At 38.2% G+C, this 20151-nt stretch overlaps 1 protein-coding gene across 1 annotated transcript in view; it reads right to left on the reverse strand.

Annotated features, from left to right (window-relative positions):
• TfAP-2 (transcription factor AP-2) overlaps positions 1-9241 on the reverse strand; it is a 35902-nt gene extending 26661 nt beyond the window's left edge. Inside the window, exons 1-2 of the mRNA XM_032434504.2 lie at positions 8849-9241; positions 8733-8780 (exon numbers count right to left, since the gene is read on the reverse strand). Coding sequence (XP_032290395.1) covers positions 8733-8771 — 39 coding nt within the window. The 5' untranslated portion in view covers positions 8772-8780; positions 8849-9241. The remainder of the gene's footprint in view (positions 1-8732; positions 8781-8848) is intronic.
• Positions 9242-20151: the final 10910 nt, after the last annotated feature.

The following is a 20151-nucleotide window of genomic DNA, read 5'->3' on the forward strand; positions in this document are numbered from 1 at the left end:
GCGGCGCCTCTCTTAGCTGAGATAAAAGAAATTATTTCTATGTGAGAAAATTATCAATGCGTTGGAGTCCAATGAAATTGCCATTATTAAAACGAGCGAATCGTAACTGCAGCAGTCGCCACGCTGTGGCTGTGCCAATGTCTGTGGCAATGTCTGTTCTTGTGGCGTCTCGGTGTGGCGCAACGTTCAGAGATTGCGTCGGCGGCGCACGCTTGGCATTTGCTCGGCTGCCAAAGGATGGCTGTGTTCCACATTGCCGGCTGATGATCCCGAAAATTAAAAGCTGCACAGTCTACAATAACGAAGCTCAAGCAGGCATCGGCGTCAGCGGTCGTTAAGGTATATAAATTGGACAATGAAATCATTAAAAGAGGCTACTAATTATTTGCGAGCCTTAAATGATCTACTCGCGTTTAAGTATCGAAATTTTTATGACAGCACACGAAAAGTCTCTTATGCTCGAATTGCTACCTCTTCTTTTGCACTTCGAAGCCGACTCCATAGACAGACATATTTAACTCAATTGCGTAATATGGCGCATCTCAAAATTATTTGAACAAATCAAACATTTTGTTCTTTACCACGGAAAAGTCAAATTTCGTTCCCTTCAAGTCTACACACTTTGAATATTACGGACGATTAATGTTCACGATGAGTTTTTGCACATTGCGAGCATTTTCGTATGGTAAAAAATAAGCTGAAAATAAATCATATGCAATGAAAAAATATCGATAAAGCATATTCAAGTGAAGTCCCTTCGCAGAGACCTTTCAATCCGCGTCGATCATTTTAATTTCATATAATATGCGTTCAGTCGACTGCAGATTGATTTATGTTTGGATCAATATCATCATTAGAAATTTATGGCTCGACTTTACAGAACCAAATAACAGGTTTCTCGCCATGCTGTTGATTTTGCAATACGAAAACCTTAACCAGCTTGCAGGTAAGCGAACGAAAATTTTGCATATTATTGAAGCCAAAATTCTAGTTCCTCAATTTATAAGACTTAACTGAGGTATAGATATATAGAAGCGTGTACTAACTTATAGACATGACTGTGTGCTGTGGGAGAAAACTAGTTTTCCTAGCACAAATGTATAGTTAGGTGGAATATATACGTATATTTATAGTCTACATATATCTGAGGCAATGAAGCATATCGGACAAAGAAGGTATATCTTAGAAACTGACGACGAGTTGCTGGACGAAAAATAGAATAATAACTACAATATTCCCTAATCACACAATATATTATATTATTACAATATATAATAATTATCCAAAGAAAGGGAACCCTTAAAACATTGCAGTCGGATGCAATGCTCCATTCTGTATTAGCCTCAGGTAGAAAATTACCTGTTGATAATATATATTGATAACTTTTTAAAGGAGTTTGGAGATTTCCGATCTGGCGAAATTGAATCAATCGAAGCGATTCGTTCAGACACTAGTACATTTGCCAAATGTAAACTCATTTTTAGCTTCAAATGCGCTGGGAAAGCAAAAGAGTATATACTCATTTTAACATTTTGAATAGAGTGTGTATGCAAAACGCCTGAGGATGCGTTTCTGCATCAAGATTGTCCAAGAAGTGCGTAAAAATTGAAATTCCACGAAACCGTAACAGATGCTTAACAGTTGCGTAGTTATAGGTGCATATATTTCAATGTGTGTGATACAATAGAGGAGCTGCAAATGCCGATGCTACACTTTTTCCTCCGCCTTTAGCCGTGCTTCAAGCAAATTGTGCAAGAGATAGGCCCAGTCAAAGCACTCGCAATGCAGATGAGTATATATATGTATATATATATATACATATATGGCACATATATATGTATATGGCAAGCTAAAGTGCGAAGGTAAAACAATCTACAGAGCTTTTCACAGTACAGAGATACTCTGACATCGCGTACCTTACATTTATAAGCAAGACTCTATCAAATATATGAATTATTCAACAATATAAACTGATTAATCCGTATTCTCTATTTCAGGACTTAGCAGAGCTGGAGCCAGATTCAATTGGATTTTATTAAATTTGACCCTTAGCGTATTAACTAAATGATTTCGATTGGGACCTTATGAGCGTATAGTGATCAAATATTTAATTGGATTCAGCCTGGAACATAACAAAAACTACTCCAAACTTTGAGTAAGTACTTGCCCAGTAGAGGCCATCAAATAGTAAATATTTAATACTCTAAGGTCTTAAAATTACGAAAGATTGCAAAGTTTTTACTTGCTATACCCTTGCAGTGGGTATTACAAATTAGTAAAAATATAGTAAATTATTAAAAATATATTGATTTAAACAATGAAACTTACACTAACATGTCCAGAATAATTTATATACATTTATTCATCCCTAATATCAATTCACTTGATACAATATTTCCCATTTCCCCATGATATATAACTTTTCTCACTATATCTTATAGCTGCCATAAAGAAAACCAGAGTTTTTGTAATATCAACTATATGTTTTATAAGAATTTTACATTACAAGTTTAAATTACAAGCGTCATGCTGTGCTTTAAGCAAACGCTTATACATTGAGACACCCAACCTATATCAGACCTTTTTAAGAAAAAGGAACTACGCACTTATCGCACTTATCATGTAATGCCTGTACAGACAAACTCCTTCTTGCTGAAATTTAAATAATTTATTGATCGTACTTCCAAATATTGAATATTTTTGTAATCTGTGACTCAAAATAAGTAACAGCCGATTTATAAGAATGCAAAATCATGTGCAATTTGCGAGTAAGCAAAAAATCGAAAGAGCCGCCAATTTTATGGCAGAGTTTGCGTTCCGCCGCATTTGGCATTCGGCATTCGGCACGCCGAACTGTCCCGACTGATAACTTCATTGGAAGGTGAGCGCGTGCCGACCCCCACTGACAAATTTGGTTTGCAGGCGAACGGACACTGAGTACGCGTGAAACATGATATGCCGCCATTAATATAAATCATTAAATAAGTTTCAGTTTAGGTCCCGGCGCCGCTGGTGAGCTGTACAGTAAATACTCGGCGTCAAGAGACATGCACATGAAAGAAAGCGAACGAATACCTGTTTATGCATACTTAAGAACTGAACAAGCCTTATTTCATAATTGTTTTTAGCGCATATAACTCCGGCGCTAGAGAATGTGTAAATACATGTATTAAGACCTGGTTAAGATCTTTCGCATTGCAAAGCAGTTCGTGTGGCAGAGTAATTAAGCTGCCAACTGATTTATAGTGTGCAAATATATGAATTTAAATTCAGATATAAAGTAAATTTCTTAAGAGGAAAGATTTTGTTTTTAAATTTTGAATAGCCATGTTATCTGAATTACTTGACGTATCTTAATAGCGAGCCACTTATGAATCAAACTATAACATGACAAGGATAATTATATGACGTTTGATATCCTTTCCAATACTTTACAATATTGAGCTGTTTTTCAACACTCATAGAGGGCCGCATGGTATAGTCTGTTTTGTACCTTTTTGGCAAGCCATATTATTAGCATGCGTCTGCGACAGATGAAACATTCTGTTTGCTGACAAAAGACACTCGCACATGTTTATCCACTTCGCAGCACTGTTTTTTTATAAATTTAATTAAAATGACTGCTTTTGGGTCACGTGACCGACCTTCGTAATGTATCCGTTCAGCTCGTATTGGGTTTTGCAACACAAGCCGTGGGCAATCGAGTGCCCTCCGTTGCCGTTGATTTCCGTTTCGCCCACTCAGGTGTGCGGGTGTGCGACCCACAACAGTAGAGCAACAAAGAAGACGCCTGGAAAAACATATGCGTGCCGTCTAAGCGACGCTCGCTGCCACTCGCACTACTTGGCTTTTCACTTTTTAACATGAAGTGCTCGCTAATCACTTCAGCCCAAAATTTACTCCACACCAAATCTCACTTAGCGCTGGGCTCAAGCAGCCGTCTGCCGGCAGGCGGAGGAGTAGGACATATCATAGGCACGGGGTTGAAGCAGTGTGGGTAAACACACACACACACACACACACACACATTGTGGCAGTGTTGTGTTGTGTTATGTTTTGTTGTGCTCTAGTGGCCGCAGAGTGTTTCATCATGTCTCAAAGCGCAAAAATAAGGTCACGTGCCGCATGTTTTGTACTTAAGGGCGCCGTTTCAGTTTTTTTTTTTTTTTTTTTTTTGCAGGCCTGATTTTGGTTATCCAATGCCGCGGCCAAGTGCCACATGATCTGCATTCTTTGGCCACTCGCGTGTCCAATATTAACATATCGAATTATTAGCCTACCCAGAAAATGGGATAATGCGGATAAGGATTACGAACACCGCACATTAAAGTACAAGCATGAAGCATGATACTTGGTAATTATCTCTTTATGTGCATAATTGGCATTTAAATGTAATATTCATATCAGCATGGGCAATTATGTCAGTGGTTGGTAATGCTATTCCTCTCGCTGGATTATTGTCACTCATTTGTGCTATCTATTTGATAGGACTTAAGCTGAAAACCGTGCATAATATGAAATACTGGCCAAGTCATATATAGAATCTAAGTCGAGAGCTCATTCCTCGAGAATTTAAATTTACCCATAAATGTGTTTCATCTTCTTATATTATTCCAGGACATGCCAATATATCATATAGGAGCTGAAGTGGAAAGTGTCCTGCTGCAAGATATCCTCTCCCATAAAGCTTGTGAACCTTTTTCTACCAAAATCGCAGGTAAGAAAGGTTCTTGACCAAGCTATTCCCTATAAGTATATTTAGAGTGTAGACAACGCCAATTCTTTCTAACTTATATGAACGAACCCTTTACGCCAAATATGTTGGGAAAGAGACAAAGGGACTCCCACACTTCTTGTCTCTTATGCTTTATACCCTTTCTTCCTTTTGATAGAAACACAGGGTATTGTAGTATTTAAATCTGTGTTGATGAAAATGATTTAATGCGAATTCATCAAGTTATTTCAAGATTTCAACAGCTTTGTGGTCAAGCCAACGAAATCTCATTCATTAACTCTGCCAAACGGTAGATAAATCTTCTGAAAGAGGTTTACGCTGGTCAAATAAACGTAATTTAAATAAACAGGAAAATACTTAAGAAATGTGTGATATTCCAAGGAATAAGTGACGCGTTTAAAACGACTTTAATAAATATACTAGCGCATATTACTGGAAATGCGTTGAAATGCGAAATTAAATGCTTCAATTAAAATATCACGTGCCTTTAAGGCCTTGTCTCACGTGCGACCACGGGATACTATTACTCGTCGGTCACGTTTATTTATTATTTTATTCCCAGCTTTCATTAAAATAAGGGTAAAAGGGGTATATCTGCAGTGTGTTTAAAATTATATAGACTTAATCAGTATAAGAGCTAAGTTGATCTCAGAGACTATAAGATCTAAAGACTTTTAAATTTAAGACATGATCATTTTATCAAGATAGGACTAAAGTTATTCTAGAGCACATAACGTAGGGAGGGATGTCGAAGCATAGCACGCATGCTACATAAACATGTAAAAAAGGAAGTTCGAATGTTCGAAGCGGCATGCAAGTCGGGGTGTGAGTCCACGTCGGGCATTTAAAAAATGTTAAGGGGTTAAAAAAATGTAGGAAAGAAAATATTTAGAAACAGGCTCAAAACTATTATTATTAAACCTATATGCATGGTATTGAGTTTTTAACTAGTATTGCATGTGACTTATATGAAAAATTTGATATATGTGAAGGAAATTTAGTTTTCAACAAGATTGCAAAAGAAACATATCAAAGGGGAGAATTCTCTGTTAGGCTCAAATATCAACTTGCTTAAAAAGACGCAGATCTATGGAACATCGTGGACATATATCAACTTGTATTAACCTCTACAGTAGATGAAGGGGAATTCAAGAGCCAGCCTTGATTACTTTGATATGAAAATGATTAAGAAAATGAAATGCTGGTGTTGTCGTTGCAAAGGCTGCGACGTTGATGGTTCTTTGCATCTGAGCCTCGATTCGCGTTACTTATAGAGTAATCAGCTTCGCCAAGCGCTGCGGCTTTGTCACCCCCATTAAAGAGTGTTTGATGTATTATGCGCTTCATTTGGTCGACAGGTCTGCGCAAATAAAACTCGACCGCACGAACCACCGCCAAAACAAATAACAAGCAATGGAGTGACTGCTTGTGACAGTCCTTGAATCAAAGTCCAATCACCTACATACTATTAAACAAGACCAGACAGTCCAGACATCTTCGGACTGCGGAAGCTAAATACTCTTGCAGACATATTAATTAAATTTGCTCTAAAATGGCTTTCGAAAATATCTACAAATATAGAAAAGCCTGTCCTAACTTACTTGCTGTCTGACTGACTGACTGACTAACTGACTGTCTGACTGACTGACTGTATAACTGACTGACTAACTAAATAACTGACTGACTGAGCAACTAACTGATTGAATGACTGACTGACTGAATACTGACGGAGTCACTGACTGACTAATTGAATGACTAACTGACTGCCTGAATAGCTGAATGATTGTGTGACCTACTGACTGAATGACTGGCTAATTGACTGACTGAGATGCTGACTGACAGAATGACCAACTGATTGAATGACTGACTGAATGACTGACTGATGGACTGACTGACCACCAAGATGATGATCACCACCCAAAATGTTGCCATCGATATGGAAGTGCTAAGTCAAACGTTACGTCATTAGCCTGTTTCGTTTTAGTGTCTAAGCGTCGGCCTGGCCATCGCAAGGTAGCCAGTTCAACTCCAGCAGCACTTGTCAATTTTAATATTTGTTTATTTCATTTATTATGATTCACAAAGAACAACCATTTAATAATAATTAACAAAGGGAAAACAAAGAAATGAAAAAAATATTTCCTTTGCTTTGATTGTTTTGTCAGCTGTCATTATTATTTCTTTAGCACGTAAAATAAATGCTCATGGTCAATACGGATGACACGAATACTATCATAGATTGATACTTAGTACTTGTGATGAGGTGAGAAGGAGACAGTTTCTTCTGGCTGTTACGTACATTGCAACAGCTTTATTATACTAGCCGGCGGATACTTTCTTCGATATAGTATCTCCAAGATATTCTTAAAAGGCCTGGCCCAAAAATCAATATAAGTATATCAAGGCACATCTGTAAATTGAAATTTATATGTGTAATATATATATATTATAGTCTTTGAAATCCATGCGCTTGTACAGGCAACCGATCGGACGGAAAGAGGCACAGATCTAATTATATTGTCACAGTTAAGTTCACTTGTATCATATTAAACAGAGTATCCTTTTGGGCGACAATTTACAATTTAGAGGTCTCTATTATATCACTCTTATAAAGTTTACACGAATAGCATACACGAGACCTGTCTTTAAAGTGCCCTCCATTTGTCAATCATATTCCAACATCGTTCCATTTAAGAGTTTGTATAGATAAACGTTTTTATAGACATATTATAGGGGTTGGTTTTGTCAATTTACTTAACTACTAAACCGAAATAACAATATTACGTTAAACTTTAAGAGAGCGACGACAGACAATTGAGTTTTCAATGCTTCATTTAACCTGGAAGGCATTAAAGCATCGGAGCTTGTAATTACTTTTGTGAGCAAGTTGAATGCTTTTGAAATCATGTGTGAAAGCTCTGTATACCGTAAACGAAATTTTATAAAAGTGCTTAAAAATTTCCCGGTGAAGAGCGAGAATATCAATTCATATTTTTATATATAGCCGGATAGACAGAACCTGCCGACTTTATAGGCCCGATCGGCATCAACAGCCGATCCAGACATCCAAGTCTGTGTGTCTTTCAATCTGTTTGTAAGATCGGCCTATATGGCCAACATAGACCTATATCGAAAGAATCGTATACAGACGAATGCACTCAATTGGCTCTTTAACTCCTATCATGGACTAGGAGATATCATCATATTTCTTTCATCTATGTAAACGTTGTATGAAACCCTACAAAAAGGCAAATGTATCTTTCAAAAAAGTTTGGCTTATATTCTGATCTTCGTCAAATTTTCACAGCTTCGATTTGTATATTACCAAAGCGCAAGGCTGTCTATATTATATACTATATTAGACTTTTGGGGAAGTGAAAGAAACATTTTGATTCGTGTGATTTTGTATATCAAATTTTACGACATTTTTTTAGCTTTTATAACTACTCTCTAGCTTCTGGAAATTCAGTAATATTCGAATCTACATTCCAAATGTTAAGTTTCTCTTACAATCTCTGGGAAGGACATGATCTAACAAACGGACTTTGGTAGATCGAATCCACTCGTCCAATCCGGATCGAAACTGTTCAGTATGCTTTATGCAGTCGTAGATGCTTTCTTTTTTATAACTGTGCACAAATCTCTGTAGCCTCTTTTAAGCAATTACAACAGAGTAAAGCCTCTAAGATCTATATTGCAAGGGATATGTATCTAGATTTTATAGGTTTAATCGCGCTGTTTAGATCGATGTGTCGAAGCAACTTATTTTCAAACACTTCAAACTCATATTTAATAAGTAAATTTCTAATCACTTGTAATTTGTTACAACTCTGTGAAGAACTACAAATTGTATTCACACTTAAAAGAATAACGAGCGCTTAAGGTAAATGTTCAAAAAGGGAAGTATATTTGCATAGCAATATATATCCGATGGGCTATAACAAGTAGGTTTTGCATAAATTTGAAGTTCAGGAAATATTTGGGGTAACATAATTACCTGCCAGGCATTGGCATCCAAAGTAGCCAGAAATGACATGTCCAACTCCTACGGAAATTAAAGAAAAGTTGCTAAAATAATTTCCCAACTGGCCAGCAGACTGCGGGGCTTGTCACCTTCCGTCGAAAGTTGCTTGTGAAATCCAGAATGATAGCTTCTATGCAAAATTATGTAAATACCAATAACGTCCAACGAATCACGAATCACGCGTTGCCGTCGGAGCTTTTGCTTTACAACACGGTTTTCGAAAACTTATTCAATTTGGCCGTATGGTTTCGCTTGGCACAGAACTTGGACTTAGCTTCCGGGTAGTCAATTTCCGTTTCGAACTCCTGCACTTCTTCGAGAATGACACTAATGCAGCACTAAGGGCGCCGGGCCTGGTGCCTGGGCACGGTTTGTGATGTGAAAGTATTGCGACGGCGGCAGCTACGTGCTTGACGAGTGAACCGACTTCAACTTCCGTATCTCCTTTGTGGTTTTCGGGCAAAGGATTTGCCCAGCTTACGTGCTTGATGCTTTTCGCTGTACGACTGCTACCAGGACTCAGCCCTTGGCTATGTACTACCCGGAGGTGTACTGCATGCAGCTTCTGTTGGTCACAGTCCGTTTCCAATTCCATTTCGCCCAAGATAACGCGCCTCTTCAAACATGCCTCTCCGGTACATATGCTTGCTGTACATGTGCGTATATATATATATATATATATATGTATATGTCTGTACAGTGTATGTGTGTATGTGTATGTATATGCTATGCCGCGCTTTCACTCACACAGAGAGAAATCTCTCTATATACACAGGTACATCTGTATGTACGTATGGCATTCAGTTTTGGGCATGGTGGATTGAATCTTCTTCTGCATGCCAGCATCACCCGAGGAAACAAAAGCATATCTTGCTGGCCAGCCCTTACAGTAGAGGCTTCTGGACAGTGTGTGTATCCATGAATATGCATATATGTGGGAGCATAAAATAAATGTATTTGTGCTTTAATATCAAGTATGTGCACATACATATATCTATGTAAATGGGCTATGTACATGATGTAAATAAATATCAGGTGGCAAGCAACGGCCCCAGGCTGTATGCAAATACACACACACACACACACACACACATATATATATATATATGTATATATATTTTTATCTAGGTACGTAATCCTAGGTAAATCACGTCCGGGAAACATTTAATCATATCCCGAGCACCAGCAGCAAGGCCCCAATGCTCCTTTGTCGCCGGAATACATATTGCTGTTGGGGATGCAAACAGTATTATGTACTTCGCACACTCTATACTCTATACTCTATATTATGTATATTCACCCACCCTTTCTGCAACCAATCAGCTGTGCTCTCTTTGCGCTCTCTTGCTGTGCGCGGTTTCTCTTTAGTCAAATTTATACGCTTAAAGCAAGCTCTGTTCGATTTATGTTACGCTTAGGTCCTCATCCGCAGGTTAAAATCAAGAAATGCAGCAAAAACATATTTCATTGCTATAAGTTAAGATTGTAGTAAAAAACAGAAACGATTTTAGATATACAGTGCATTAGACAAATAATACTCGAGCTTAGAGACGCCTTAAATTGTTGGCAAGCTCTAGTAGAGCATTTTCAGACGGGGAACACTTTTTAGATGCATCAGTTCATTTCCCTTAAATATTATACAAAATAAATATGTGAGTGCCATAATTATTCCCTTAGTTATAAATTCCCCTATTCCTTAAGTTCGGAAAGCAAACTTAGAATTTAGTCAATGATAATTTTCCCTAGTGTGGCGCAGCCGGAAGAAGCATAATTATGCAAGAATTCCAATTGCGCGATATTTTATGATTTAAAAACATTAAAACGTAATGTTATATGATTTGATATTATGTTGCCTCGACATAAGTTAAAAGAGAAACCAACTCAAAAAAATAGTCTGCCTTTACAAAGAACAATCTTTTTTCCCCTGATCCGAGCCCTACACCTAGAGAGGAAATTAGCTTAGCTTAGATTTGTGTAATATGAGGTGTCAATAATATTTTTTTTATTGTCGCTACACACCTGTTTACCCCTAATATATCACGACTAATATAATAGTTCTTGGCTAACAAATCAACTTGAGTCGCTCCTGCGACTTTAACCGGGTTCCACAGCTCAATTTTTACTATAGAAAAATGTATATTAAGTAATTTCTGTTAAGTAGGCAAAAAACTCGTTACTGCTTGCACATTAAACATTTTGTCATCATGAAATTAGCTTAAATTTGAAGAACACACGAAGCGATGCGGTTGGGTTGAAGGATGCATATAATATATACTTATGTGTGTGGGGTGGTGTTTTTTTTTTTTTTTGTATTGCGCCTCATTTGTTCAATTTGCAGAACTGTTTGGGACTAGGGCTCGCTTTGTATAGTAAGAGGGAACGGTTAGGAGATACCCTGTGTTTATGAACTAATAATCAAAGTGGGAGAACATTTTTAAATTATGGAATGAACTGCATATAGATATATTTATCCTATACAAGAAAAAACTTATCTAAAACTTTCTTTTATATTCTTTGATAAATTCTATAAAAAAAAAGAAATATCTGCGCGCACCTTAAAGTCCTCGAGATCGAAGCCTTGCTAGGAAAGAAAGGCTAAATTAAGCCCTGATCAAAGACTAACAGAGTATCTGCGAGTCGGGTAAAGAGATCTCAATTGTTTATTTTGTATACTCTGCCGCTTCTTTAAAATGCAGCAGCCAGTGTATCAATGTGCCAGCCATTTGTTTAGATGTGTATAGATAATTATAATAAAATACACTAACTATCTATTATGACAAATGACCTGATTTTAAATTGGGCATGCATTTGCGTTCAGCAGCCGCGATCGGCGTCATTAAGGGAAAGAAATTGAGAATAGATTAGTATTTAATGAGTTTTCATATATATGAGTCAAAATCAAACCTAACGATTCATTCGTGTTCAATTGCGGAGGCCTGGCTCTCAGGCAAGGCCCGGGGCCTCATCAGTGCCTGAAAATGCGCCAGGTATGGAGGCAATCAGTTGTTGGGCGCACGTGCGTTCCTGCCAAGGCATAGTCGAACCGAACCACAAGAGGCACTTATGGATGTATGGAATTTTAAAATTCATATACATATTTATATTTCCACTAATTCATTTTTAATAATTTGTTTGGCTCTTGCGGACCGCTCCCCAACACGCCCCGCTCTCGTGTGTTAATTATCGTATGCTTTTCGGCCCGGCCCGCTCGAGCGGAGACAAGCTGACGGTCGGAGAGAGATAAACGAGCTGGGCCCCGCATTCTACAGGAGCAGCTCGCCCAGCGATGTGCTCGCCGTGATATAGATTCGGGGGTGAGATCGGCTCTTCTTAAACAATTTATTATGTTCCGCGACTTTTAATGCCCGCTCTTGCATTGTTTCTCGGTATGCTTAACATAAGTAACTCGCTTTAAAGGCGGCTTTTGCTTTCTCCTCCTCTCGACTGCATTAAAGAAACTTCCTACTTAGACGAATCTCCGCGAGCTCTAGAAGGGAATGAAGGACGCGAGGCTCGAGGGCAGCCTGACTTGGGACTATCCCTGACACTACTTTATCCAGATTCGGTTCAGATTTCACACTTTTGAATAGAGCATATTTACTAGCTTTAAGTTAGTCGCTTTTCGAAAGAATGTCCCGCCGCTGACTGCGTACAGTCTAAAATCAGTGTTGAGCCACGCTCGGGCTCTGCTCTGCCCTCTGAGCAGCAGCTTCTGCCAGTAAAATGTGTGCCACAACTGGAGGAATGCTGGCAGAAGTACTTGCTGTTGCTCCTCCTATTTGACTCCTCTGGGCCAGACGCGAGCTGCAGTCATGATCTCGAAAAGGAGGAGTAGTGCACATAGCGCAAGGGTCCGGGAACCGGGCTCCGGCTAGTTGCCTCCGGCAAAAAGTGGGAGTTGCAATAATTGTTTAATTATAGGATTTTGTTCGTTTGACTTTGCATTTTGCTCGCATAACATTTGCCTTATATTCTTCAGTCTTACACCTACACCTGCAACGGGTAGCTCCAACTTGTCGTGCGCTTTGCGCTCCTTTGATTAGACGTGAAAGTTAAAGTTAATAGAAGCGCTCAAATGCTTGACATGAGGTAAAATCTTTTAATTTTAAAAAAGATATGAAAATCATAGTCTTATAAAACAGAAAATCGATGCTATTCCTTTACTCTATTCGGGCATATAGGGTAAACATGCATCGTCAAGGAGAAATATTGTGAATCAGGTCGTTCATTTTGGACTTGTCTCGGTTATGTTGCTTTTCGCTGTTCCTACTACCTTCTCATTCTTCTTGGCCATTCTGTGCTGTGTTGTCATCGCACTCGAATCTGCAACCGCTGCAACAGGCAACAGGCAACGGGCAACAAGGAGGCCAGGCAGCCAGGTAAGAGGCATCCAGATTGGAGAGTCTCCGTTCGACTTGTGATGCAGGCTGCTGGTTTGCAACCAGTCGGGAGCCCTTGTTGTGCTCGACTGGCTAATAAAAATGCACATTTTGTTTATTTGTAGGTCTTGGCTGCTTGACGAGTAGTCCCACTCCCGCGACTATCTACCCATTTGTGGCACGTGTTGTGCCCCTTAATAAGTGTGTATATACATTTGTACTCGCAGCTCATGTACTCTACTTCAATTCGGGCCAATAATTCGCCATTGTTTCTCAATAGGCAAGCGCGCAATCCACGCTAAATCAACATATGTTAACTAATATATATTAAACATCAAATAGTTTGTAGGCAGGCCTAAGACACACTGTTGTGCATTGCCCAATGCCATTGTGGTTGGCTCCCGCGAGGCGCAGGCCTGAAAAATGTGCGCCTGAGCCCGTGCCAAACCCGATGCTCACATTCTGCACATTCTCATTTTAATGCCTGTGGCCGCAGGGTGATCAGTTTGATCTGAAAAGAGTGTGCAGCCGTTTGCAAATGGGCTCCAGCAGCAGAGAATGACGAGCAGGCCGCGCTGGTTCTACTGCCAGATATCAAAGCTTCTACTCCCTCTAATTACTGCCGAGCGTCCGAGTTCCAGGACGGGCCATCGTCCGTCCCTCCGTCCGTCCGTCTGCCTGGCAAAACACCCACAACGACGCATCGTCGCTCGCGGACTGCTCAAAGCCAATTGGTGCAGGTCATTCAGCCCAGTCTAATGTACATGCTTGCGAGGAGGAGGCATACTCTGGCCTTGTGGACAGGATAAGGCACGCCGGGCAAGCAGTCAAATTGGCGGGCACTTTGTAGCATACTTTATAAACGTTAGACGTGACGAGAATAATTTGCGCGATAAGGATCTCAAGTGCCTGTTCCCCACAAAAAGGGCATGCAAATTTCCAAGATTATGCTGTGATTACCCGCAGTTAAACTGATTTCCGAAGACACACTATTGCATTTCTCAAAATCGCAATATCTCAAAATACCTGGCACACGCATCAATATGTGGTAAGAGAATTTTTATTCCTATTATTTGTACGAAATCGGGTCGCTTAGCTCTTAAGATCGGTATGCTTTATTTCATTCAGTTTCCATAGAACTTATCTGGGAACCTAACAATACAATCGGTTAAGAATTGAGAACTCTCTGATAAGGATGTATTTTTATATATATGATTCAATATCAATTAAGTTTTTGATAAGTATATGATTGCTTGCAAGAGTATTTAAACTTCGAGACCTCGCACTTTAAATGGTTTAAGTATCTAGTTTTTCCAACACGAACCAGAAATTAAATAGACGCTAGCAACACGCGCGTGTTTGTCTTCTTTTTTTTCTACTAATCGATAATTAATTGTTGAAATGGAGGATTTTAAAATAATGATATGTCTACTGGTCGCTTTCCAAGTGAACATTTGCTGTACCAATGCGTATTTTCTCTTCTCTCCTAATATCGTATTTGATCAACACGAGCACGCCGTGTTAAGCAGTGCATGTTCGTGTCACGAACTGCATAAGAACTGAGCTCTTACAGCTGCACATGATTATTGTTAACTCTTAACTTTTGATATATGTGTATATCTAAAACAAACTAAGTCCTTATAGAAAGGGTATCATATAGAAAAGATGTGGGCGCCTTAAATTAGATAAACCCAATACATATTAGAATTTACGTCCTGAGCAAAGTATATCCCAATTCGAGCACTGAATTCGCCGCCACAATACAATGTAAACATGCACATGAGTTAAACATGTGTACATCATTGCACATGCATGTGCATATACCCAGACATCATCATATGTATGCACATGCATATGTACAGATGTACAGATGTGCTGTAAGTAAGATTGGCAAGTGAACAGATGGCGCCAATTCGCGGCTCTTTTATTAAGCGGTTAAATAAACACGGGAACATGTACGAGCATTCCTGGTTTATATGCAGACAATCACAATTCAATTGGAGATTGACAGGTTCATGAATGGATATTGTTCATTTTGTTTGTATTTGAATTTCATGCCCAGCAACAATTGCTCTTTTATTGCCCGCACAATTACTGGCCAGCAATACGAACTGAGCTGGAGAGTAGGATTACGCACTTCAGTAAATATTGCTATTTCATGGGAAAGCCAATAGAGCTGTGCGGTTCATTATTATTGGGCTAATCCCACAACCAAATTCGGGGGCAAGTGCAAGATAAATAGTTTATACAAATATCTAAATCCTCCATGGATATACAGAGTAGGCAACCTACCCAAATATGTAATATGGCATAACCAAAAGGAAAAAAAAGTAAAAGTAAGAGTTTTCTTTTTTGTGAAATTTCTTTCAATTAGATTTCATTTCCTTTTGAGAAAATGCAGGCAACACAACAAATATTCATAAATAAATTATATATATAAATACGTTCGACTTTAGAAAAGGAAAGCACTTTATTTTCATCACACAAGATTTATTTCTGAATCATCGGAAGATTTGCTTTGATAGAAGTTCGCTAGATCTCTCTCTGATCTTACCATTTGATTCCTATCCGAATTCAGATCAATACAACTCTTCTATTGAAATGGAATAATATTTTACGTAAATATTAGACAGCATAGAGATTTTTCTATTTTATTTTGGCAGATCTACTTCTAACAAAAGATTCTATGTAAGCCCCATTTCTGTTAAAAATAATAAACATCAATTCATGCAAAATAAACGTAAGCAGCAATGTTTACGTAGCCATGATTCATAATTTGGATTTACGCATAAATTTCGATGAGTAACAAATTGAATTGTAAATATTTTGGGCATCGAAGAAATGATTGAATTTGAAATAAAGTTGAAGGAATCTGAAGCTGAAAGTCGCAAAATCGAACAGCAGCCCATCGCATGGCTGGCCCAGGCCTAATTGGGGGTATAAACGTTTCAAATGCCAACAGCAGCCCTTGTCAGTGTGCTTTATTTCAATCCAAAGGTAACACATTAGCATTCACAATTACTTAGCCAGGCCACCCTCGTGTCGTGGTTACGCGAGCCACAATTCCCGGAGAGGCCAGTGAAGGGGTATTTTTTAATGAGAGTCCTGGCCGAGTCGGTATGCCAACACTTGACAAGTGCACCAGGAAAATTACAGGCAAACACAAACCCAAGTATCGTTCGTATGTGTACACAATTATCTTCGTTCCACATAAATGTGCCACATTGTTGCCGAATGGATTAGCCAAATGGGCGAGAAGTTTCCGGGGCCGATTGCGTGGAATGACGTGAATTTTGACAGATGGTAATTTTCAATTTTTTGTCTTTTGATCTGACAATTTGTGTTCGAAATTTAAAAGTGTTTTCTCTTGTTGTCGTTTGTCCGCCTCACTGCGCTCTATTTGACAAATAGCCAATTTTAAATTGATACAAAACGAGTACAAGACAAATTAAGGGATTCAAAAATTCAAAAGGCTTGTCACAATATTTGGCACTGATCCGACAGATTACCCTAAGTCCAACTGAGCCTGGCAACTGAACAACGAGTTCTGGACAAGTGTAAAGCTCAAGTAATAGTCGATAAGTAGAGCCCATAATTTTATATTTGTCCGACTGTTTGATACCCTGTTTTGTCTATTAAGCATAAGGTGAAAGTACTCGGACTTGAGTTCCAGGCAAGTCTAAGGCTCTAGCATAAATATACCCCTGCTTGTGCTTGAATCGTGTGCCTGTCACGCAAATTTATCCGACTAATTGATATCCTGTTTTGCATATAAACCATAAGGTATGATTACATGGGCTTGAGTGCCAGACCTCTAGTAATAGTTGACATAGAAAATTTTCCTCTGCTCTGGCAGGAATTGCATCGAATTATAGGCATATTAGTCCGACTGTTTGATACCCTGCTTGGCCTATTAAACATAAGGTACGAGTATTCGGACTTGAGTTTCAGATAAGTGTAAGGTTCTTGAATAAATGCCATAATTTCATAGAAAATATACCCCTGCCCATTTGGTCGTTGTGCATATTAGTTCGACTGTTTTATACACTGCTTTGCATATTAACCATAAGGCACATTAAATAAACATATCCATTGGCCAGACCGAATGGCAATCATATTGATAACTCCCTTAGCGCAAATTACGGGTTACCACATGTTGGTACGATTTTCGGGTTGGAATAAACCGACCACGAGGGGCGATACGTTTTTTACGCCGTCCGGGGGGTGTGCCACGGCGATGGGGAGAGATTCGCGTAACAAGAAATTGTCACGTAGCCCTCACTTAGTGACACGGATAGGCAACGGCTCGGCGTCGGGAGAGCGTTTTTTAGCACGCGCTCGCTTCGCCAAATGCGAAGGCGGACACCATGCCACACGCTTCTTCTTCTTCTTCGTCATCGCTGGAGTGTCAGGGAAAATTGTAATTACAATTTGATGTTGCAAGCAACCACTGGGCAAAACGGGTGTACTACATCTTGCCCAATTCTGCCGAGCTGGGGTGGCCGGTGGTTAAGCGAGCGTGTAATTCACAATTTGCTCTGGTTGCCCACGTTCGCAGCCGACAAATGTTTTAATTATGGTTTACTTTACATTTGCAATTTAAGTGAAATGCCAAAGAAAGCTCCTAATTGTCTTTATGTCCATTTAGCCGGAGGACAACTGCAACAATCCGAGCAAAACAACTTATTATTCCGCTTCTAAATTTGAATCAATAACTTACGAATTTTATATTTATTTCAATGGTAAATGCATTGACAAGCACATAATTCGAGCTGAACGGGAATCGGGTCCAACTGACTGCGCAATACTCTGTTCAGTAACAGCTGACAGTAGACGAGAAGTCTTCTTGTTGATTGAAATATTGCCTTTAAGCTCTTTGGCTTGATTTTCGGAAGAACTCTTCAGACATATACCATACAATCTGACAAGTAAGAGTGCTCAACTTGAAGATGCCCTGTAACATATAAACAAAATATACATGGCATAGCACGTGTGCTTCCTCTTCTCTCTGCTAGTTAAATAATAACTATACAGCTTATAGTCTATCCTTTATATTGGATCCCTATTCTAGTATCTTGAGGTTGAACCTAGAAAAACTAACAATTAACAAATATTCATATTCTGTTTAATCGAATGCATATATTTTAACCTGCTTGGTACCTAGGGTACTCGAAAACACTATCCATTGAATTCGAAAGCTACAACAAAAAAGTCTTTAGCTCTAATAGACCCTGAGAACGACAGACTGACGAAACTAACTCGATCGCCTCTGACTAAATATGTATATACCTGTTGGGGCCAATAAATATTATTTATTTATTCTACTCTTCATATCTTAAAAATCAAAAATATTTCACACATAAGCCAATATTTCGACCAATTAATTTCATAGAGATGAGATAGTACCCAAACATACATCTCGTAAATGCCAAACTTAATAAAGATATATCGAAGAAGTTAAAAATATTAATACATACACTTAATTTAAGCCCAATCTTATTGCTGCTGTATGCTCAATCTGAACGATTCCGTATTTTATGCACTGTCTGAAACAAAAAGTTGAGAAGCTGAGACAATTCTACTTACAATCAGACAGACAGCTAGACGGACATGATCCTGTCAATTGGGCTTTGCATATATATACATATCAGGAATATAGACCATAATGATTCAAAGATATAGCTCTGTATCCCGAGGACAATGGGTAGTTTCCCAGTTATAATAATAATGGTTTTGCAATTCAAAGTGGCTCCACATTATTTCAAGGTAGACCAATTCATAATTAGATCGTTTTCCGTTGAGTTACTTTTAAGCATAATTATTTTAGTTATATTTTTTAGATGTTTTAAGTTATTTTCAACATTGGATTCAGCTACTTTTTTTTAGCGATAATTGGCAGCACTGGTCTATAACAATATTTGTATCTGCATTAGGCGCGATTTCGTTTTGCAAAAAAATGGGACCAGGCCGTTCGAATAGTTGATTTATGCTGAATTGGTCAGCCTGTTAAAACGGCTGATTTGAAATGGTTCGTACCAAAACTAATGTTGTTACATCTGAAAAGCGCCATCCTGCGGATCATGGTTATATTATGATTAGGCGTGTGTCTCTACTTTGTATTATTTCTGTCAGTTAAATTTAAAATTTCTTAGTAATGCATATCTAAGTGCGTTTTGTTATTGACAAAAACGCGAAACAATTGGTCATTTGTTTGTAAAAAAACGCTTCAGTAATTTTCTCCGTATTCATTTTGATTTCAACGTTTTTGACAAAACCTTGGGTTAAGAAAACCCAATCAAGCCATAATATGGGAGTTACAATAAAAGGATTTACTTTGTTTTTAAGCTTTTTACTTTCCAATTATGTTCAATATTAGTGGTTTTTTTTAACATTGATGTTTGTTTTCACATAAAATCGTATTATATGTTTTCAATTAAGTTTGCCACCGGGCATTCATATTGGTAGAGCTGCCACGTGCATCACATCAATACATTCTGTAAGCTGCTGATATCGTAAGATAGTTTATATATCGTAAATGTTAAATAGTTATACCGCAGCTATATATGTAATAATCGTCTTAAGCATCTACTACAATTTCAAATTGGATTAGTTTTTATTTATTAAATAATTTATTTATGTTTTCATACAATTCGTATTTACCAAATATTTGAATATTTTTGTTTTTGAGATGGAATTTAACTGCGACCCTCAAAATATTCTAAGGAATTTACTTTTCGTTAATATATACTCATATTAATTGTTTGGAATATATGTTATTTTTACTAAGAATGTTTTTTTTTTGTTTTCATTTTCATTTGTATGCTTATAATTTGATTTGAAATTTAAATTCAAAAACTACTAACGATTTGAATGCTTCGTTTAATTATAATATATATTTTTTCAATCCATATTCAATTCTGATGCGGGCGCATCGTCGCCATCGAAATCTCTTTACTTATGTTTATTAAAAGATACTTTTAAATATTTTTTTTGTAGTCAATGTCAAAATTGTA

This window comes from Drosophila virilis, chromosome 3, assembly GCF_030788295.1.
Source record: "Drosophila virilis strain 15010-1051.87 chromosome 3, Dvir_AGI_RSII-ME, whole genome shotgun sequence".
Lineage (NCBI taxonomy): Eukaryota > Metazoa > Arthropoda > Insecta > Diptera > Drosophilidae > Drosophila > Drosophila virilis.